The sequence below is a fragment of the Suncus etruscus genome, chromosome 6 (assembly GCF_024139225.1).
Source record: "Suncus etruscus isolate mSunEtr1 chromosome 6, mSunEtr1.pri.cur, whole genome shotgun sequence".
Lineage (NCBI taxonomy): Eukaryota > Metazoa > Chordata > Mammalia > Eulipotyphla > Soricidae > Suncus > Suncus etruscus.
This window is the reverse complement of record NC_064853.1, coordinates 13,224,065-13,246,296: the sequence shown is the minus strand read 5'-3', so window position 1 is coordinate 13,246,296 and position 22,232 is coordinate 13,224,065. Positions and strand designations below refer to the sequence as shown.

At 45.5% G+C, this 22,232-nt stretch overlaps 1 protein-coding gene across 1 annotated transcript in view; it reads left to right on the top strand.

Annotated features, from left to right (window-relative positions):
* Window positions 1-20,458: 20,458 nt before the first annotated feature.
* AK4 (adenylate kinase 4) overlaps window positions 20,459-22,232 on the top strand; it is a 78,978-nt gene continuing 77,204 nt past the window's right edge. The window contains exons 1-2 of the mRNA XM_049774418.1: window positions 20,459-20,550; window positions 20,979-21,205. Of these exons, the coding sequence (XP_049630375.1) occupies window positions 21,061-21,205 (145 nt within the window). The 5' untranslated portion in view covers window positions 20,459-20,550; window positions 20,979-21,060. The remainder of the gene's footprint in view (window positions 20,551-20,978; window positions 21,206-22,232) is intronic.

Genomic DNA, 22,232 nt, shown 5'->3' with positions numbered 1-22,232 from the left:
GCTTGCATTTAGGAACTCAGGTTTGATCCTTACCAAACCATGGTTCCCCAAGCACTGTTGGGAGTGACCCCAGAGAACCAACTGGAGAGTAGCCCTAAATTCTTCTCACTTTGGCTCAAACATGCATATGTACGCATGCACACACACGGAATAAATAGTCTATAAAACATACATCTGGCTTTGAAATTAGGGAACACTCAAAAATGTATTTAATTTTGGCCAGTGACTAGGGTCCACTCCTCATTCTGGGGTCAGGAGCCGCCTCCTGGTAGTGCTGGGGTGAATCTAACTGGGTCTCCAGCATTCAAGAAATTGCTTAATTCCTTCTTGGCCCCTAAAAATAATCATCCTTTTCTTTTTTTTTTTTTTTTCTTTTTATTTGTGTCCTATCTGGTAGGTTTAAGGCTTAATACTGGCTCTGTGCTTAGGGAATATTCCTAGTGGGCTTCAGGAATCCATATGGAGTGTCTGAGATAGAACTGTGTGCCAGCTGTCCTATCTCTCCATCTAAAGATCTTAATCTTTATAATTGCCTCTACATTGATGTATCAGAGTTCTAGAACTTTCCAGCACAGTGCTTTCTTCACACGTGTTTTGTTGTTGTTATTTTGGAGTCACACCTGGTATTACTCAGGGTTTACTCCTGGTTCTGCCCTGAGGAATCACTCCTGGCCGGGCATATGGGATGCTCAGGATCAAACCTAGGTCAGCTGAGTGCAAGCAAGTGCCTTATCTACTGTACTACCACTCTGGCCCTTTTCATGCATGCTAAGGACACTCAACAAAAAATCCATTTGTTGGGGCTAGAGTGAGAAAGGTACTTGACTTGCATGTGGCTGATTTCAGCATCCTATATGATCCCTAGAGCCTACCAGGAGTGATCATGCCAGGCCAGTGCCTTGCCCACTTGCCCACTCTGTTCCTGATTTACGGGGCCTTTCTTCTCACTGAAAGAAGAAAAAAAAAACTCCCATAAGGGGCAAAAAAACAACTTCATTCATTCATTCATTCTTCTATAACATTTGATTATTTGGGGATTTTAGGTTTATACTCCATGTGCTCAGGGAATATTTCTGGCTCTGTGCTCATGAGTGAATCTTAGTAGTACTTGATAAATCATAGGCAAGGCAATGTTGTCTCTGTATGAGAGAAAGGGAGAGAAAAGGAAGGAAGGAAAGAAGGAAGAAAGAATAAAAGAAGTGGGGCAGTAATGATAGCACAGTTGGTAGGACATTTGCCTTGCATGCAGCAGACCCAGGTTTGATCCCCCAGCATCCCATATGGTTCCGTGAACCTGCCAGGAGTGATTTCTTAGCGAAGAGCCAGGAGTAACCCCTGAACACTGCTGGGTGTGGTCCAAAAAGTCAAACAAACAAACAAACGAACAAAAAGAATGAAAGAGGAAAGGATAGAAAAAAAAAGAGAAAAAGAAAGATTGTGACCAAATCCAACATGGCGTCACTTATGCCAAACCCCATAAACCTGACTACCTAATTTTACTGCTTTTTCAACCTCTCCCAAAGGTAGATTTTTAAAGGAAACAATCTGGAATTTCCTGGTCAGCCCCTCAGAAAATCATCTGCATGATAAGCACCCCAGCCTTCCTAAACCAAGAGGGCCTCCCTCGAAACAATTGCTCTTTTTCTCTTGCTAATAGCCTTGTCCTACCCCCCTGACTTCCATCTTATCCAACTCCCCGGACCACCCTTTGGCTCGCTCCTTAGATGAGATCCAGCCCGATTCATGAATCCGTGAATGGAGCCAATTAGATCTTCACATTTACTCAGCTGGACATTGTTTGGAACAATACCGAGCTGTATGGAAGCTAAGATGAATAAGATGAAGCAGCAGTGTTCAAGGAGCCTATAGTTTTCATCAAATACTACTCAAGTCAGCCCGATAGCTGGGCAGAAAGACAGAGGGAGAGAGGGGAGTGAAAGAATGAGGGGTTCAGCGTTTGAAGAGGGATCAGTAGTAGTCCCTCTGTGAACTGCAGTTGGGGTGATCACTTCATTAAAAAAAAGGCCTGGTGAGTTATAGCAAATTCCATTTCAAAGGTGAGTTGTGAGGTCCTTGAAGTCCTTGTGACAAGCATCCCGAAAGAGGCCGGACTTGGTGCTCAGGAGATGGCGGTGGAAGTGGCTTAGAGAACATAAAACTGAATATTAAAGTATTCTCAGTCTCCCCATCTAATTCTGTTTTGATTTATGTGATGACAGTTGGAGAGAAAATTGCATTTAGAGGCTGTCTTGGACACTGCGGGAATACTTGGTAAACAAACCCCCTTCCTCCTGGCTTTGACTTTTATTTCAAGATTAAACTTAGGGCCTCAGGGCCTTTTATCTATCCTGGGCTCTTGATTTTTTTTTCCCCAAGCACCACTGGGTCATATCCTGCCGCCCCTCCACACCCCATACTGTCCCCCCCAAAGCGTAAACTCAGGATCAACGCTTAAGAGACTTGTGCTAAAATTTTGTAGTCTTATTTTTTTTCTACATGCCTCCTTTTCTTTTTTTATTTAAAGAAAAAGCATCAAAGAATTGACATAGTGAACTATAATACATTTGTGTCCAGATAAGTGAAAGCAAGGCTGTTGAAAAAAAAAAAAAAGAAAGAAAGAAAGAAAAAGGAAGAGAAGGGGCCAGAGAGATAGCATGAAGGTATTGTGTTTGCCTTGCAAGCAGAAGGTTGGTGGTTCGAATCCTGGCATCCCATATGGTCCCCTGTGCCTGCCAGGGGTGACTTCTGAGCATAGAGCCAGGAGTAAGCCCTGAGTGCTGCCGGGTATGACGAAAGGAAGGAAGGAAGGAAGGAAGGAAGGAAGGAAGGAAGGAAGGAAGGAAGGAAGGAAGGAAGGAAGGAAGGAAGGAAGGAAGGAAGGAAGGAAGGAAGGAAGGAAGGAAGGAAGGAAGGGGGAAGGAGGGAAGGAGGGAAGGAGGGAGGAGGGAGGGAGGGAGGGAGGGAGGGAGGGGAGGGAGGGAGGAGGGAAGGGAGGAAGAAAGGAGGGAGGGAGGGAGGAAGGAAGGAAGGAAGGAAGGAGGAGGGAAGAAGAAGAAGAAGAAGAAGAAGAAGAAGAAGAAGAAGAAGAAGAAGAAGAAGAAGAAGAAGAAGAAGAAGAAGAAGAAGAAAACAAAGTGGTTTTTTTGTTTGTTTGTTTGTTTGTTTTTAATTTGGGGCAGAGCGATAGCACAGTGTTAGGGAGTTTGCCTTGCACACGGCCGGCCATCCTGGGACAGACCTGGGTTCAATTCCAGCATCCCATATAGTTCCCCAAGCCTGCCAAGAGCAACTTCTGACCGCAGAGTCAGAAGTAACCCCTGAGCACCTCCAGATGTGCCCCAAAACCCAAAAATAAATAAATAAAATTAAAAAAAAATAGAGGGGCAGGAGAGATAGCATGGAGGTAAGGCATTTGCCTTTTATGCAGAAGGACAGTGGTTCAAATCCCAGCATCCCATATGGTTCCCCGTGCCTGTCAGGGGCGATTTCTGAGCATAATGCCAGGAGTAACCCCTAAGTGCTGCTGGGTGTGACCCCAAAACAAAAAAAAAAAATAGAAGATCCAGAACTATAACATAGCAAGTAGGATATTTGCCTTATGGTTCTCCAAGCCTGCCAGGAGCAATTTCTGAGCACAGAGCCAGGAACACTGCCAGTGTGGTTCCAAAACCAATATATATATATATATATATATATATATATATATATATATATATATATATATATATATATATATATACATATATATATGTATATATATAAAGCAAAAACAACTTAAAATGAAGGAAATAAATGATAAGAAAAAAGAAAAAGTACAGTAGCAAGCACATTTGTGGAAATTAATGTATTTCCAATGAAGTCATTAATACAATGGCAGAAGGTTTAGTAAGTTTTTATTGTCAGCTGTCCATTCTGTTAAATTCGGGTGTTCCTCTAGAGATGACAAATGAAGTTGTCCAGAGATTCACAGCACTATGACAGATACTGTGGCTTTTAAGGGTATGTTCTCAGAAGCCAGGCCTCCTAGAAGGAAAAGGGGGGGGGAGGTTTATGCTCATCCCCTTTTATTTATAGTTGGTGAGCTATAGGCAGTTTCTTGGTTGAATAAATTATTCAAGTGAATTGAGTCGATGTAAAGAAACAGAAGCAAGTCAGAGCCAAGGTGGGCCAAGGTTGTGGCCAGAGGTGAGGGTTCTCTGGGGCTCTCTCCTATGCTGGGCTCAGAAGAAACCCAGACAATTTGCCCTAGCTGAGAATCTGGGTCTGGGTCTGTGTTCTTTTTTTTTTTTTTTTTTTTTTTGGATTTTGGGCCACACCCGGCAGTGCTCAGGGGTTACTCCTGGCTGTCTGCTCAGAAATAGCTCCTGGCAGGCACGGGGGACCATATGGGACACCGGGATTCAAACCAACCACCTTAGGTCCTGGATTGGCTGCTTGCAAGGCAAACACCGCTGTGCTATCTCTCCAGGCCCTGGGTCTGTGTTCTTTAGGTCAGGGCCCCATCCCAGGAACTTATTCTCTTTGTGACTTTAGTGGGTTTTAGTTGGCTACTGGGCCCAGTTTCTCACTCTCAGCTTGAGGATTGTTCTAGCTTTGTTTTTGGGCCACACCTGGAGGCCCTCAGGAGTTGCTCCTGGCTCTGTGCTCAGAAATCACTCCTGGCAGGCTCAGGGATGTGATGCTGATATGGAACCAGGGTCGACTGCCTGTAAGGCAAATGCCTACCCGTGGTGCTATCACTCTGGCCCTGCTTGAGGGTTGTTTTTGGCAGTGCTTGGGGTACGGTGGGGTGCTAGGATCATAGCCAGTTCTCAATGCCAAGCCTGTCTCCACCCATTTGAGTTCTTTCTGTTCCTCAGAGCCTTTGTTTTCTCATCCATAAACTAAGACGATGAACCTCTACACTACTTGTCTAGAACTGTTGTTTTGTTTGTTTTATTTTTTTTTCTGATTGCTTCTTTTGGTTTGGGGGGCACACCTGGCAGCACTCCTGACTCTATGCTTAGGAATCACTCCTGGCAGGCTTGGGGGACAATATGGATCAAACTCAGGTCAGCTGTGTGCAAGGTAAACATCCTACCCACTGTGCTATCACTTCAGTTCAGAATTTTTTTTAAATACATTAAAGTTTTTTTTTGGGGGGGGGGGTCACACCTGGTGGCACTCAATGTACTCAGAAATCACTCCTGGCAGGTTCGGGGGACAATATGAGATGCCAGAGATTGAACCCAGGTGGGCTGTGTGCAAGGCAAATGCCCACCCGCTGTACTATCGTTCCAGTTCCTACAGTAAAGTTTTTTTGTTTTTGTTTTGTTTTTGGGCCACACCCGGAGATGCTCAGGGGTTACTCCTGGCTGTCTGCTCAGAAATAGCTCCTGGCAGGCACGGGGGACCATATGGGACACTGGGATTTGAACCAACCACCTTAGGTCCTAGATTGGCTGCTTGCAAGGCAAACACCGCTGTGCTATCTCTCCGGGCCCTACAGTAAAGATTTAATAAGAGTAGTTAAGTAAGAAACACGAAAATAGGGGGAACAGTAAATAGAACCAAAACTATGAGAAAAATATGTGAAATAGTATTTTCTTCCTAGTTAAAATGCAGGGTTTTTTTTTTTGTTTGTTTTTGGTTTTTGGTTTTGGGGTTACACCCGGCAGCACTCAGGAGCTACTCCTGGCACTATGCTGGGAAATCGGTCCTGGCAGGCCCGGGGGACCATATGGGATGCTGGGATTCGAACCACCGACCTTCTGCATGCAAGGTAAACACCTTAACTCCATGCTATCTCTACAGCCCCTTAAAATGCAGTTTTGAGGGAGATGTCTTTTCATTCATATTATACTTAACACAGGGGCCAGAGAGATATCTGGAGGTAGGGCATTTGCCTTGCATGCAGAAGTATGGTGATTCGAATCCCAGCATCCCATATGGTTCCCTGAGCCTGCCAGGAACGATTTCTGAGCATAGAGCCAGGAGTAACCCCTGAGGGCTGCCAGGTATGACCCAAAACAAAACAAAAAACACTTAACACTGAGGCTCTGAGCAATAGCACAGCGAGTAGGAAATTTGCCTTGCATATGGCCAACCTGGGATTCACCCAGGTTTGATCCCTGGCATCCCATATTGTCCCCTCGACTCTGCCAGGAGCAATTCTGAGCACAGATCTAAGAGTAACCACTAAGCACCATGGTGTGGCCCCCCCCAAATACCAAAAACAAACAAAAATCTCTAACACTGTACATAAAGATTTTAATGCCATAAAAATGGGTTCTCCTATGAAATTCTTTATTTTTTTATTGTTTTTGTTTTTAAGTCATGCCCAGCGGTACTCAGGGGTTACTCCTGGCTTTGCTCTCAGAAAATACTCCTGGCGGGGCCGGAGAGATAGCATGGAGGTAAGGTGGTTTGCCTTGCATGCAGAAGGTAGGTGGTTCGAATCCCGACATCCCATATGGTCCCCTGAGACTGCCAAGAGTGATTTCAAAGCATAGTGCCAGGAGTAACCTCTGAGTGCTGCCAGGTGTGACCCAAAAACAAACAAAATAAAAAAATAACTCCTGGCAGGCTCAGGGTATTTATGAGATGCTAAGAATTGAGCCCTGGTCTGCCACATGCAAGGCAAACTGGCTGTGCCACATGCAAGGCAAACAGCCCTACATTTGTAAAATTCTTTTTTTTTTTGGGGGGGGCCACACCCGGCGGTGCTCAGGGGTTACTCCTGGCTGTCTGCTCAGAAATAGCTCCTGCAGGCACAGGGGACCATATGGGACATCGGGATTCAAACCAACCACCTTTGGTCCTGGATTGGCTGCTTGCAAGGCAAACACCGCTGTGCTATCTCTCCAGACATTTGTAAAATTCTTGATAGCATTTTCTCTTTTTTTCATCTTTGGGTCACACCTGGCAGCACTCTGGGGTTACTCCTGGCTCTACACTCAGAAATTGCTCCCTGCAGGCTCAGGGTACCATATGGGATGCTGGGATTTGAACCACCATGCTTCTGCATGCAAGGCAAATGCCTTACCTCCATGCTATCTCTCCAGCCCCTTGATAACATTTTCAAAGCAGACATAACTGTGAATGAAAACAGCCAACAGGGGTCGGAGAGATAGCATAAAGGTAGAGCGTTTGACTTTCATGCAGAAGGTCATTGGTTCGAATCCCGGCATCCCATATGGTCCCCTGAGCCTGCCAGGAGCGATTTTTGAGCATGGAGCCAGGAGTGAACCCTGAGTGCTGTCGGTGTGACCCAAAAACTAAAAAAAAGAAAGAAGGAGGGGCCGGGCGGTGGCGCTAAAGGTAAGGTGCCTGCCTTGCCTGCGCTATCCTTGGACGGACCGCGGTTCGATCCCCCGGTGTCCCATATGGTCCCCCAAGCCAGGAGCAACTTTTGAGCGCATAGCCAGGAGTAACCCCTGAGCGTTACCGGGTGTGGCCCAAAAAAAAAACAAACAAGGGGCCGGGAAGGTGGCGCTAGAGGTAAGGTGTCTGCCTTACAAGCGCTAGCCAAGGAACGGACCGCGGTTCGATCCCCCGGCGTCCCATATGGTCCCCCCAAGCCAGGGGCGATTTCTGAGCACATAGCCAGGAGTAACCCCTGAGCGTCAAACGGGTGTGGCCCAAAAACCAAAAAAAAAAAAAAAAAAAAAAAACAAACAAAAAAAAAATCAAAACAGAAAGAAAGAAAGAAAGAAGAAAGAAAGAAAGAAAGAAAGAAAGAAAAAGAAAGAAAGAAAAAAGAAAGAAAGAAAGAAAGAAAGAAAGAAAAGGAGAAGAAAGAAAGAAGGAAAGAAAGAAAGAAGAAAGAAAGAAAGAAAGAAAGAAAGAAAGAAAGAAAGAAGAAAGAAAGAAGAAAAGAAAGAAAGAAAAAGAGAAAGAAAAAAGAAAGAAGAAAGAAGAAAGAAGAAAGAAAGAGAAGAAAGAAAGAAAGAAAAAAGAAAGAATAAAGAAAGAAAAAGAAGAAAGAAAGAAAGAGAAAAGAAAGAAGAAAAGAAAGAAAGAAAAAGAAAGAAGAAAGAAAGAAGAAAAGAAAAGAGAAGAAAGAAGAAAGAAAGAAAAAAGAAAGAAAAGAAAGAAAGAAGAAAGAAGAAAGAAAGAAAGAAAAGAAAGAAAGAAGAAGAAAGAAGAAGGAAAGAAAGAAGAAAGAAGAAAGGAAAGAAAGAAGAGAGAAAGAAAGAAAGAAAGAAGAAGGAAAGAAAGAAAGAAAGAAAAAAGAAGAAAGAAAGAAAAAAAAGAAAAGAAAGAAAGAAAGAAAGAAAGAAAGAAAGAAAGAAAGAAAGAAAGAAAGAAGAAAAAGAAAGAAAGAAAGAAAGAAAGAAGAAAGAAAGAAAGAAAGAAAGAAAGAAGAAGAAGGAAGGAAAGAAGGAAGAAGAAGGAAAGAAAGAAAGAGAAAGAAAGAAAGAAGGAAAGAAAGAAAGAAGGAAGGAAGGAAAGAAAGAAAGAAGAAGAAAGAAAGAGAAAGAAAGAAAGAAAGAAAAGAAAGAAAGAAGAAGAAAGAAAGAAGAAAGAAGAAAGAAAGAAAGAAAGAAAGAAAGAAAGAAAGAAAGGAAGGAAGAAGGAAAGAAAGAAAGAAGAAGAAAGAAAGAAAGAAAGAAAGAAAGAAAGAAAGAAAGAAAGAAAGAGAAGAAAGAAAGAAGAAAGAGGAAAGAAAGAAAGAAGGAAAGAAAGAGAGAGAGATAAGAAAGAAAGAAGAAAGGAAGGAAGGAAGGAAAGAAGGAAGGAAGGAAGAAGGAAAGAAGGAAAGAAGGAAAGAAAGAAAGAAAGAAGGAAGGAAGGAAAGAAGGAAAAAGAAAGAAAGAAAGAAAGAAAGAAAGAAAGAAAAGAAAAGAAAAAGAAGAAGAAAGAAAGAAAGAAAAAGAAAGAAAGAAAGAAGAAGGAAGGAAGGAATGAAGGAAGGAAGGAAGTAAAGAAGGAAAGAAGGAAGAAAGAAAGAAGGAAGGAAGGAAAGAAAGAAGGAAGGAAAGAAAGAAAGAAAGAAAGAAAGAAAAGAAAGAAAGAAGGAAGAAAGAAAGAAGAAAGAAGAAAGAAAGAAGGAAGGAAGGAAAGAAAGGAAGAAAGAAAGAAGGAAAAGAAAGAAAGAAAGAAGAGAGAAGAAAAGAAAGAAAGAAGGAAGGAAAGAAGGAAAGAAAGAATGAAGAAAGAAAGAAAGAAAGAAAGAAAGAAAGAAAGAAAGAAGAAAGAAAGAAAGAAAGAAAGAGAGAGAGAAAGAAAGAAAGAAAGAAAGAAGGAAGGAAAAGAAAGAAGGAAGGAGGAAGGAAGGAAAGAAGGAAAGAAGGAAAGAAAGAAAGAAGGAAGGAAGGAAAGAAAGAAGGAAAGAAAGAAAGAAAGAAAGAAAGAAAGAAAGAAAGAAAGAAAGAAAGAAAGAAAGAAAGAAAAGAAAGAAGGAAGGAAGAAGGAAGGAAGAAGGAAGGAGGAAGAAGAGAAGAAGGAAAGAAAAAGAAAGGAAAGAAAGAAAGAGGAAGGAAGGAAAGAAAAAGAAGAAAGAAAAAGAAAGAAAGAAAGAAAGAAAGAAAGAAAGAAGAAGAAAAGAAAGAAAGAAAAGAAAGAAGAAAGAAAGAAGAAAGAAGAAAGAAAGAAAGAAAGAAAGGAAGAGAAAGAAGAAAAGAAAGAAGAAAGAAGGAAGGAAAGAAAGAAGAAGAAGAAAGAAAGAAAGGAAAAGAGAAAGAAAGAAAGAAAAGATAAGAAAGAAAGAAAGAAAGAAAGAAAGAAAAAAGAAGAAGAAGAAAGAAAAGAAAGAAAGAAGAAAGAAGAAAGAAGAAGAAAGAAAGAAAGAGAAAGAAAAGAAGAAAGAAAGAAAAGAAAGAAAGAAAGAAGGAAGAAGGAAGGAAGGAAGGAAGAAAAGGAAGAAAGAAGAAAGAAAGAAAGAAAGAAAGAAAGAAAGAAAGAAAAAAAGAAGAAGAAAGAAAGAAAGAAAGAAAGAAAGAAAGAAAGAAAGAAAGAAGGAAGGAAGGAAGGAAAGAAGGAAAGAAAGAAAGAAAGAAGGAAGGAAGGAAAGAAGGAAAGAAGGAAGGAAGGAAAGAAAGAAAGAAGAAAGAAAGAAGGAAGAAAGAAAGAAGAAAGAAAAGAAAGAAAGAAGAAAGAAAGAAAGAAGGAAAGAAGGAAGGAAGGAAAGAATGAAGAAAGAAAGAAAGAAAGAAAGAAAGAAGAAAGAAAGAAAGAAAGAAAGAAAGAAAGAAAGAAAGAAAGAAGGAAGGAAGGAAGGAAGGAAGGAAAGAAGGAAAAAAAGAAAGAAGGAAGGAAGGAAAGAAAGAAGGAAGGAAAGAAAGAAAGAAAGAAAGAAAGAAAGAAAGAAAGAAAGAAAGAAAGAAAGAAAGAAAGAAAGAAAGAAAGAAAGAAAGAAGAAAGAAGAAAGAAAGAAAGAAAGAAGAAAGAAAGAAAGAAAGAAAGAAAGAAGAAAGAAAGAAGGAAAGAAAAGAAGAAAGAAGAAGAGAAAGAAGAAAGAAAGAAGATGAAAGAAGAAAGAAAGAAAGAAAGAAGAAAGAAAGAAGAAGAAGAAAGAAGAAAGAAAGAAAGAAAGAAGAAAGAAAGAAAGAAGAAAGAAGAAGAAAGAAAGAAAGAAGAAAGAAAAGAAAGAAGAAAGGAAAGAAAGAAGAAGAAAGAAAGAAAGAAGAAAGAGAAGAAAGAAAGAAAGAAAAGAGAGAAAAGAAAAAGAAAGAAAGAAAGAAAGAAAGAAAAGAAAGAAGAAAGAAAGAAGAGAAGAAAGAAAGAATGAAAGAAAGAAAGAAGGAAAGAAAGAAAGAATAAGAAAGAAAGAAAGTGAGAAAAAAGAGAAAGAAACAGACAAAGAAAGAAAGAAAGAAGGAAAGAAAGAAAGAATGAAGAAAGAAAGAAAGAAAGAAAGAAAGAAAGAAAGAAAGAAAGAAAGAAAGAAAGAAAAAGAAAAAAGAAAGAAAAGAAAGAAAGAAAGAAAGAAAGAAAGAAAGAAAGAAAGAAAGAAAGAAAAGAAGAAAGAAAAGAAAGAAAGAAGAAAGAAAGAAAGAAAAGAAAGAGAAAGAAAGAAAGAAAGAAAGAAAGAAAGAAAAAGAAAGAAAGAAGAAAAAAGAAAGAAAGAAAGATAGAAAGAAGAAAGAAAGAAAGAAAAGAAAAGAAAAAAGAAAACAGCCAACAAATTGCCTATAACTATAACCATAACTATAAACGAAGACTCCAACCTCTATGCCACCTGCCTAGAGTTCTCAACTAGAGCTTCTATGCTACCTGCTTGCAGGCTGGTAAAAATCTCAAGTAGGATTGTGTAAAGTGTGTTCAAAGGCCAGGGCTGGAGCAATAATGCTGCAGGTAAGGTGACACATTGCATGCTGTGGATTTGGATTTAATCCCCTGAATGCCGTATGGTCCCCTAAACCTTATGGGATTAATCCTTGAGTACAGTGCCAGGAGTAGACCCTGAGCACCATTGACGGTGGCTAAAAACCAAACCCCGGAGAGATAGCACAGCAGCATTTGCCTCGCAAGCAGCCGATCCAGGACCAAAGGTGGTTGGTTCGAATCCCGGTGTCCCATATGGTCCGCCGTGCCTGCCAGGAGTTATTTCTTAGCAGACAGCCAGGTGTAACCCCTGAGCAATGCTGGGTGTGGCCCCAAAACAGAAACAAACAAACAAACAAAAAACCCAACCCAACCAAAAGAAGTGTATTCATCAAAGACATAGACTTTGGGCTGGAGAGATAACCGCAACCATAGGGCATTGGCCTTGCACGCATTCGAACCAGGACATATGGTTCGAATCCCGGCATCCCATATGGTCCCTCGTGCCTACCAGGGGTGATTTCTGAGTGCAGAGCCAGGAGTAAGCCCCGAGCACCGCTGGGTGTGACCCAAAAACTGAAAGAAAAAAAAAAAGAAAAAAAAGAAAAAGAAAAAGAAAAAAGAATGTAGACTTTGATTTACCTACTGGTTAAGCTACAGTGTGTGTGTGTGTGTGTGTGTGTGTGTGTGTGTGTGTGTGTGTGTGTGTGTGTGTGTGTGTGTGTGTGTGTATGTGTCTGTCTGTCTGTCTGTCTTAGGAAAAGGAAGTTTTTTTTCCTTAGTTTTTAGGCCACGCATGGCAGTGCTCAGGGGTTACCCCTGGCTTTGCACTCAGAAATCACTCCTGGCAGGTTGGGGGAACCATATAGGATGCCAGAGAATGAACCTGGGTTGGCCTTGTGCAAGGCAAATGTCCTACCTGTTATACTATCTATCACTCCGAACCTAGGGAAGGAGATTTGCAAACATTAAGTCCTTAATAAGCGCCAGGTTGCTGGCTGTTTTGTTTTTGTTTTGGTGCTCAGGGGAGACTCCCAGCTCTGTGCTCCTGTTATTCCCAGCGATGAGAGCAAAGCCTGAGGTGCTGAGGTTGAACTCAGGCCTCCTTCCTGCAGAGAATGCACTCTGCCCAGTGAGTTATCTCTGGATCAATACAAGGCTGGAAAGATAAGTGAAATGTGGCCTCTGGCCCTCAGAATTTTAGTCTACCAGGAGACAAGTGCATAGACATATATTATTTTCTACATGATAAATAATATAAAAGGTTTCAGACTCTTAAACAAGGGTTGGAGAAACAGTACAGTAGGCACGTGCTTCCTTTGAATGTGGCCAACATGGAGGGTCTAGACCTAGGAGCAGTCTCTTACTATCTCCTGGCATGGTTCCCAAATCTTTCTCCTTCATTATGACACTGTCATTCCTGCCCTTTCAGAGTGTCTTCTAAGGACCAGTGTACTGTGGATAGGGTGGTTGCCTTGCACACAGCTGCCCTGGGTTTGAGTCCCTGGTGTCCTATCTAGTTCCTAGAAACCATCAAGATTAATGCCTGGGCCCGGAGAGATAGCACAGCGGTGTTTGCCTTGCAAGCAGCCGATCCAGGACCAAAGGTGGTTGGTTCGAATCCCGGTGTCCCATATGGTCCCCCGTGCCTGCCAGGAGCTATTTCTGAGCAGACAGCCAGGAGTAACCCCTGAGCACCGCCGGGTGTGGCCCAAAAAACAAAAAAACAAAAAAGAAGATTAATTCCTGATGGGCCGGAGAGATAGCACAGTGGTAGGGCATCTACCTTGCATGCAGCCAATCCAGAGCAGACAGTGGTTCGAATTTTGTCATTCCATATGCTCTCCTGAGCTTGCCAGGAGTGATTTCTGAGCACAGAGCAGGAGTAACCCCTGAGTGCTGTGCTGTATGGCCTCAAAAACAAAACAGAAAAAAAGGAAGATTAATTCTTCAGTGCAGAGTCAAGAGTTGAGCCTGAGTAATGTCAGGTGTGCCCCCAAAATGTAAAAGACAAATGTAAAAGAGCTGGAACCTGAGAGAAAAACAGCTAAATAATTGAGCCACAGTTTGGAATGGTGAAGAGGGACCAGAGTGATACTGTATCGGGGAGGGCATCTGCCTTAAGAATGCTGAAAGAGGGGCCGGGCGGTGGCGCTAGAGGTAAGGTGCCTGCCTTGCCTGCGCTAACCTTGGACGGACTGCGGTTCGATCCCCCGGTGTCCCATATGGTCCCCCAAGCCAGGAGCGACTTCTGAGCACATAGCCAGGAGTAACCCTGAGCGTCACTGGGTGTGACCCAAAAACCAAAAAAAAAAAAAAAGAATGCTGAAAGAGGGGCCAGAGAGATAGCATGGAGGTAAGGCGTTTGCCTTTCATGCAGGAGGTCATCGGTTCGAATCCCAGGGTCCCATATGGTCCCCCGTGCCTGCCAGGAGCAATTTCTGAGCCTGGAGCCAGGAATAACCCCCGAGCACTGCCGGATGTGACCCAAAAACCACAAAAAAAAAAAAAAAAACACAAAAAAAATTACAAAAAAGAATGCTGAAAAGAGGGGCGGAGGAATAGCACATGGTAATTGCTTTGCATACAGCCATCCTGGGTCGGACGTGGGTTCGATTCCCAGCATCCCATATGGTCCCCCGAGCTTGCCAGGAGCGATTTTTGAGCACAGAGCCAGGAGTAATCCCTGAACACCACCAGGTGTGGCCCAAAATCCAAAAATAAATAAATATTATTTAAAAAATAAAGAATGCTAAAGAGGAGCCATAGTGATAGCACTGTGGCAGGGCATTTGCCTTGCACACTGCCTTTTTTATTCTTCTTCCATTTTGGGGGGCTTTTGGGCCACACCTGGTAGTGCTCAGGGGTTATTCCTGACTCTGTGCTCAGAAATCCTTCCTGGCAGGTTCAGGGGACCATATGGGATGCCAGGGATGGAACCTGGGTCTGTCTCTGGTGTCTGCATGCAAGGCAAATGCTCTACCGCTGTGCTATTGCTCTGGACCTCCAGGAGTGATTTCTGAGCACAGGGCCAGGAGTAAACCTGAGTACTGCTGGGTGTGGCCCCAAAACAAAACAAAAGAAAACAAAAAAAGGAATGCTGATGAAGTTCGTGATTGAATCCTTAGCAGGTATCTCCAGCATAACTCTGGATCCTCTGATAAGGGTTATCTGTTATAGATAAGCAAAGAGGCTCTCAGAGCTGCAAAGGCTGGCTGAGTCCTGAATAGTGGAGCTAAAAGTGGGTGCCCCTTTCTTCACCTCCAACCTTCCCTGGGCTTTTTTATGTTCACCCAAGAGAAACTTCCTGATGAATTCACATGAAATAGCTGGAGCCTACAAAGGCACCAGCTGTGCTCTAGGATACTTGATGGTGACATTGGTACAGACCATTCAAAAGCAAGCCCCAGTGGGCTGGAGTAACAGTACCTAGGCTAGGGCACTTACTGTTCAATCCTCTGCCCTCTTGGGACCCCTGGAGCCTGCCAGGAATGATTTCTTTTTTTTTTTTTTAATATATTTTTTATTTTAATCATAGTGGCCTACATATCATTGACAATAATATTTTAGGTACATATTAACATAAAATCAGGGGAATTCCCATCACCTAATTTTCCTCCCTCCACCTCCGTTCCAGTCCTACCTCCCATATCCTCCTCCCTCACTCCTGGGGCTGCCAGAATAAGTGGTCCCCTCTGTGCCTAGCTGACTACTTAGTGGTCCTACACCTGTTTGGTCTTGGTACCTCCCTTATTTCCCACTCTAGTTGGAAGGCGGGACTAGATAGTTCAAGTTATGTGGTTTTGTTTGAAGAAGAGAAAAGTAATAAACTGGAGGAAAAAAATCAAATACGCCGAAAATGGGCGGAGTCCTTCTGGAAGTTCTCATCCTAGTTTTGAGAGACGAAGGGGAAAAAGGAGGTGAACACCACAACAGTACAAAAAGAGATGTCAAATAAAACATCCAGTGAACACTCTAACAATAAAGATAAGCACCACATAATGGCCATGGTCTTGAGATAAAAAAAACATGGCAGAGCACATAAAGGAAGAAAAGAAGAAAAAAAACTAAATATGAATGGAGACAACAACTGCAGTAACCACACCAAAACAAATAAATTGGCAAAAACTAGATAAAAAAAAATTAGTGCTTTTTGCCTTCTTTCTTTTCTTTTCTTTTTTCTTCCCTCCTGCACAGGCACAGTAAATATTGGGGTCATTCGAAAAGGAATTCCCTTGGCCTAAGAAAAATAGGGTTTCTCCACCCTTGAAGTATATTGTCATGGGATTAACTATAGACTCCTTTCAGGTTCATTTACTCTCCCCTTGGTGCTTTTGTAGTGAATGGAAGACTTCTGCTCTGTCCTGAGTGATAAAATCAGACCTCTGTATCTAGAGATCTCGGTATCTGCACAGGTCAGGGAGTGGAACTTATGATGAAGTCTTTCTTTGTGGTTCAAGAAGTTCTGTTCCGTCTGTGTCCTTTTAATCCATTTTCTGTGGTTCGTGGTCTTAGTTTTTGCGCTGATCCTAGGACGGGGCCTGGGATAGCATCTTTCTTTATGTTTCAGAAGACCCATTCCGTTGCAATTGTCTCAGACAGACCTCTGGAACTAGAGATCATGGTTGTTGTGCAGGTCGTAGCTCAAACCCTAGACTAGGGCTTTTTTATTGGTCCCAGGATACATACAGTTCAGTCATGGTTCTTTCAGCCATTCATCTGTAAATCGAGATCTTGGCATTTGGACAGACCGAAGGGTGACAAGTCTTCTGATTTTGTCTTATCGTTAGCTGATGAGGTAGGATAACCTGCTCTTAGGTCAAGTTGTTCCCAGTTTCCTCGTTGTCAGGATATCTATTGGAGCTGGGCCATGTTGGTGTCTGAGCAGTATTGAGGATGTCCCGATGGGATTTGTTTCCTGTGGCTGTTGTGAAGAGCTGTGTCATTTCTATGTCTAGGATCCAGCGTTCAAGGCTGGACGGTTGGTGTCTAATCACCTGGAGTCTAAGATGGGTCCATGTGACATATTTTCAAGGTAGGAGATGCCCCTGTATTGTAAAGAAGTATGAGTTCTTATCTCTAGCAGGTAAGATCTCGTTTTTATACATTAGATTTCCCCTTTTTTTAGTGAGCCTTTGCAGGAAGAAATGGTGCTACATTATATTGCCAGTGCATTTGAGGGTGAAAAGAGAAGAAAACAGAAATAGGTCACATACCCAAAAAAGATAAAAATAGAAATAAAAATATATGTGCTCATATATATATATATATATATATATATATACATAAAGAAAAATATTTAAAAAATGAAATAAAAAAGTGATTAAAGGGACAGAGTGATGCAAGAGACTACCTTACATTTTGGGGAAAAGCAGGTAAAGAGGTGGTGTAATACAGGTCTTATACTTATGATGGAAGTATAGGTTTCCCCATTGTCTTTTGAGATTTTCTTGTGGTGTGTGGGTTCCCGGGCACCTTTTCATCATACAACCTAACCCTCTTGAGAACGGCAAAAGATTTGCTGCAGGGAGGTCTTGGGAAGGGTTTTTGCACTGGGGCCAGGAATGATTTCTAAGCACAGAGCAAAGAGAAAGCCCTGAGTACTATCAAATGTGGGCCCAAACCTAAAAACTAACAAAACAAAAACAAAAGTAGGCCCAGAAACCATACAGTGGGCAATGCGCTTGCCTTGCACAGGGCTGACTGGGGCTGGTCCCCCAAAGTACTCTGTAGGGTCCTTCAAGTCTTCCAGAAGTGACTTCTTTTTGTGGGGGAGTCACACCCGGCGGTGCTTAAGTGTTACTCCTGGCTTTGCATTCAGAGATTCCTTCTGGCAGGCGCGAGGGTACCATTTGAGATTTGAACTGCCTCATGTCCTGTGTTGGCTTCGTGCAAGGCAAATGCCCTACAGCTGTGCTATCACTCTGGCCCCAGAAGTGACTTCTGAGTGCAGAGCAGAAACAGGGGAAATAGCATTTGCCTTGCACGCAGCCAATCCCGGACAGATGATGGTTTGAATCCCAGCATGAACCGTTGTTCCATCCCGTGTGTTCCATATGGTCCCCCAAGCCTGCCAGGAGCAATTTTTGTTTTTGTTTTTGTTTTTTGTTTTTTTGGGCCACACCTGGCGGTGCTCAGGGGTTACTCCTGGCTGTCTGCTCAGAAATAGCTCCTGGCAGGCACGGGGGACCATATGGGACGGGATTCGAACCAACCACCTTTGGTCCTGGATCGGCTGCTTGCAAGGCAAATGCCACTGTGCTATCTCTCCGGGCCCCCAGGAGCAATTTTTAAGCATAGAGCCGGGAGTAACCCCTGAGCACTGCCAGGTGTGACCCAAAAAACCAATAAAGCTAGGTGATCAGGGAACTAGACAAAGGATGTTTTTTAAAAAATTTTTCTGGGTGGGGGGCACATACCTAGTGGTGCTCACGGCTGACTCTGACTCTTGGCTCTGCACTCAGGGCTCACTCCTGGAGGTGCTTGGGGGACCCTCTAAAATGCCAGAGATCAACCTGGGTTAGCTATGAGCACAACCTGTGGCCTGCCCACCACTAGACCCTCTTTCTGGTGCTCACAAAGGATGTTCTTTTTTTGGGGGGGCACACCCAGTGATGCTTAGAAATTGCTCCTGGCTTGGGGGACCATATGGAACACGTGGGATGGAACAACGGTTCATCCTAGGTTAGTGCATGCAAGGCAAAAAACGCCCTACCGATTGCACCACCACTCCGGTCCCAAAGATGTTCTTTTTGTTTTGTCTTGTTTTTGTTTGTTTGTTTTTTTGGGTCACACCCAGTGATGCTTAGAAATTGCTCCTGGCTTGGGGGACTATATGGGATGCGGAGGGTTTGAACAACGGTTCATCCTAGGCTAATGCACACAAAGCAAATGCCCTACCACTTGCACCACCTTTCTGGCCCTAAAGATGTTCTTTTTGTTTTGTCTTTGTTGTTGTTTTCTTGTTTTTGTTTTTATTTTGTTTTGTTTTCTTGGTCACAACCGGCAGTGCTCAGGGGTTACTCCTGGCTCTACACTCAGAAATCGCTCCTGGCAGGCTCTGGGGACCATATGGGATGCCGGGATATAAATCACCGTCCTTTTGCATGCAAGGCAGACACCCTACCTTTATGCTATCTCTCTGGCCCCTGGTTTTGGTTTCTGGACCACACCTACTGGTGCTCAGGATTTCCTCCTGGCAAGCTTGGGGGACCATATGGGATGTTGGGGATTCTGAGTTGGTCATGTACCAGGCAAAGGCCTTATTGCCATCAAAGAACGCTCTAAGCTCTGAGGATCACACAGCAGCTAGCATGAGCAGCTAGACATGAGATTGCAATTATGCCTGAGATGTGGGGCTACATGCTCCCTAGTTGGGTGGGTGACTGGGTGCATGTCTCCAGGACTGCACTCAGATGCTGGGGGGCCATGTGGTACCAGGGAGCTAACTGGGTCTACCTCCCGCATATAAGCCATGAAATATAACTCTGTACAGTCTCTCCTTTCCCCAGCCCACTTTGCTCCTCAGCCTGCTGTTCATTTTGGGGTCAGGCCACCAGCTATGCTCAATTCTTTTTTGTTTTTGTTTTTTTGACCATCGCTGATGAAATTTAGAGGTTACTTCTGGCTATGCGCTCAGAAATGTCTCCTGGCTTGGGGGGCCATATGGGATGCCGGGGGATCGAACAATGGTCTGTCCTAGGTTAGCGTATGTAAGGCCAACGTCCTACCGCTTGTGCCACTGCTCTGGCCCTCACACACACACACACACACACACACACACACACACACACACACACACCATAACCCTCCCATAGAAGTTTATTCTAGTTTTTTTTTTTTTTTGCAGGTGAAAAACTCAGTTTAGCTGTCTCTGTGCCCTAAGCATACGCTGGCACTTTCCACTCAGGCAGGACGCAAAGGAACAAATTGTGCGTGTGTGTGTGTGTGTGTGTGTGTGTGTGTGTGTGTGTGTGTGTGGTGTAGTGTAGTGTAGTGTGAGTGACTGGGTATGTAGTGTGATCCTGGGAAACCTCTCAGCTTCCAGATCTCCTTTGCTAGCCTTCCTTAGAACCAAAGGCCAGAGCCAGGGCACGCTACAGACTACTTAAAGCATATGGAATACTAAGAAGTGCTTTGGGAGTTTCTACCGTCGAACTCCAAGCAGTCTCCGTGCACACACAACGCTCTCCCCATTGAGCTCCAACCACGTCCCTGCAGGAAAAACAAAAACAAAAACAAAAAAACTTTCCCCAGGGGCCGGGCGGTGGCGCTAAAGGTAAGGTGCCTGCCTTGCCTACGCTAGCCTAGGACGGACCGCGGTTCGATCCCCCGGCGTCCCATATGGTCCCCCAAGCCAGGAGCGACTTCTGAGCGCATAGCCAGGAGTAACCCCTGAGCGTCACCGGGTGTGGCCCAAAAACCAAAAAAAAAAAAAAAAAAAAAAAAAAAAAAAAAAAAAAAACTTTCCCCAACTAGAGTGGAAAGGGATTTGGAGGAGCTCGATCAGTATCTGCCACAGTTGTGTACAGGAAGGGCCTGCAGGGGGGGGGGGGTGACCCTAGGGAAAATGCCGGGCGAGGTGGGTACAGATTTTAGAGCTGCGTTTGGGGGCCTGCGGGGAGGACAAGTTACCTCCATTGGTGCCAGTTGAGCGCAGGTAGACATCCTGATCCCAGGCCAGCAACCAGCTGGCTGGAAGGTCTTGGCTGCATACAGGTGAATGAGTGGCCAAGCGCTCCAGCCGGCAAGCGGGGTTCAAAGCTCTAGCAGGACTGTCACCTTCTCAATTCCCAGCCCTTTCCCTAGTGCCCACCGCAGTGCCAGGTTGGTACCTGGATGGGCACTCTGCAAACCCCCCTGGATGAATGAATGAATGCATGTATACAGGAATGAATAAATGCAAGAATGCATGTTCCAAATCCTTTTTTTCCAGGCCCAAAGGGATTGGGGTGAGAAGAAAACCTCTTCACCTTGCACTTGGGGGGCTCAACAAGTTGCAATTGGCCTTCCCCAATTCCCCATCCCCGGGGACCTGGGGCGACCCTGGATCAGGGGTGGTGTCCATCCCTGGGGAGGGGGGGATCTCCTCCATCTTCGCCCGAGGATGCAGCGACGGGGAGAGAAGAGGGGGAGCCCGGGGGCTGGCATGAGCCGGGCTCCCCGCTTACGTAAGGCTGAGTGAGTCCCCGCGCGGCCGGTCGGCCGGGGCTGGGGTGGAGGCGGGCGCGGGCGCAGGCGGCGCCGCCCAGCGCGCAAGGGGCCGGAGCCTTCTCCGGAGCGCTTCCCCCGGCCGGCCGCGGTGTGTGTGCTCGGGGGGCGCGGGGCCGAGGGGGTGCCAGTCGGCCGGGAGAGAGAAAAAGGGGGGCCGAGGATCTCAGCCCCGCGCAAGGCCCGTCCGGTGCCTGGGGAGCACTGGAGAGCGCGCCCGGATCCCCCCAACCGTGCGCCCCAGCTCCGTGCCCAGGGGCGCGCGGGGAGATGCCGCACGCAGCAGCTGGGGGAGCGATCGGGAGACAGTCTGGAGGTGGAAGAGGGCCGGGAGGATCTCAGATCGCCCCCGCAGAGGCTGAGCCAGCTCGGGGCGGGGGTTCGGGGCTGGACTGGGCTGGACTGGCCGGCGTGGCACCTCCCTCCACCTTCCAAGCGGGCTGCGGGTGTGCATGTGGAGGCGGGGTTTTGGGTGGCCTGAAAAGTCTCTTCTTCACCTCCCCACCCCAAACCCCCTGCAGAGGCGCGATCCAGAGGTCATCTTGGAGAAACAAAGTTCCAGGAGCTCCTTGGGCCCCCCCTTGGACCTCGCCAACCCTCCCCATGGCTTCCAAACTCCTGCGCGCGGTCATCCTGGGGCCCCCCGGCTCGGGCAAGGGCACCGTGTGCCAGAGGATTGCCCAGAACTTTGGCCTCCAGCATCTCTCCAGCGGCCACTTTCTGCGCGAGAACATCAAGGCCCGCTCGGGTGAGAGGCTGCGGGTGCGGGGGACGAACCGGGGTAGTGGGGGCCCCGAGTGGGGAGAGCGGTTCTCGAACCCCTGGCCTTTCCTTTCCCTCTCCACCTCCTCCCCAAGCCGGCTTGTACGTGCCGGGGCGCATGCAACCCCGCGACCCGCCTATCGTGCGGTTTAACCGCGCCCCGGGACGGGCCGGCGGCTCCTGGGTGCTCGCTGTGGCTTTAGCTCGCCACCCCCGGCTCCTCCTGTTTTTTTTTTTGGGGGGGGACCAGCTTGCAGAATCCCCCCCTGGAATTCTGGGGTGCTTTGCCCCCTCCATTCACCCTCTAGTGCCCGGCCCGGTGCTATCCCGCCCACCTGTGGGATTCGAACCTCTTTGCGCACCCAGGAACCGTGGAGCCTCGGGGTTCGCACTCAGCCGTGCTCCCCGACTCCAGTGACTCTCTCCGGGCACGCTGTCCTCTGGATCGCTTCTTCCAGGCCGAGGGAGTCTTGCTCCCCAAGCTCGGGGGACACGCTGAGTCGTGACAGTTTGCATCCAGACTGTGGCCAACTCGAAAAGGCCTCCCTGAGCTGGCTTGGAGAGTTTGGGGGTCTCCAGGTCTTGCATTCTTCCTGAAACGGCTCGATTCTTCTTCTGCACCCCTTCACCTCTCCTTCCAAGGCCCCAGGGCCACCTTGGAAGAAGAGTTCGAAGGCCAGAGGGCAGCAGCCTTCTTGCACGGTCAGGCAGCCAGACAGCAAACACCCTTAGGAAATCTTGCTAGTTTGCAAACGGGCTGCCTGTCTGCCTGCCTCTGCCTTCTCTTTTGGGGGGCGTGGGGGTGGTTTGAAGTGTTTTTCATCCACCGTGGGTTTGTTGATGTAGGATCTTTCCAGAAGCCCAGGTCAGTTTGAGAAAGTGGAGGATTGTTCTGGAAGACAAGAGGGAAGCTTCAAGTCTGGATTTAACAATTGGGATTTAGGGATTCTCTCCCCCTCCCCCCCCTTTCTTTTGGGCCACACCTGGTGGTGCTCAGGGATTCCTCGTTCTGT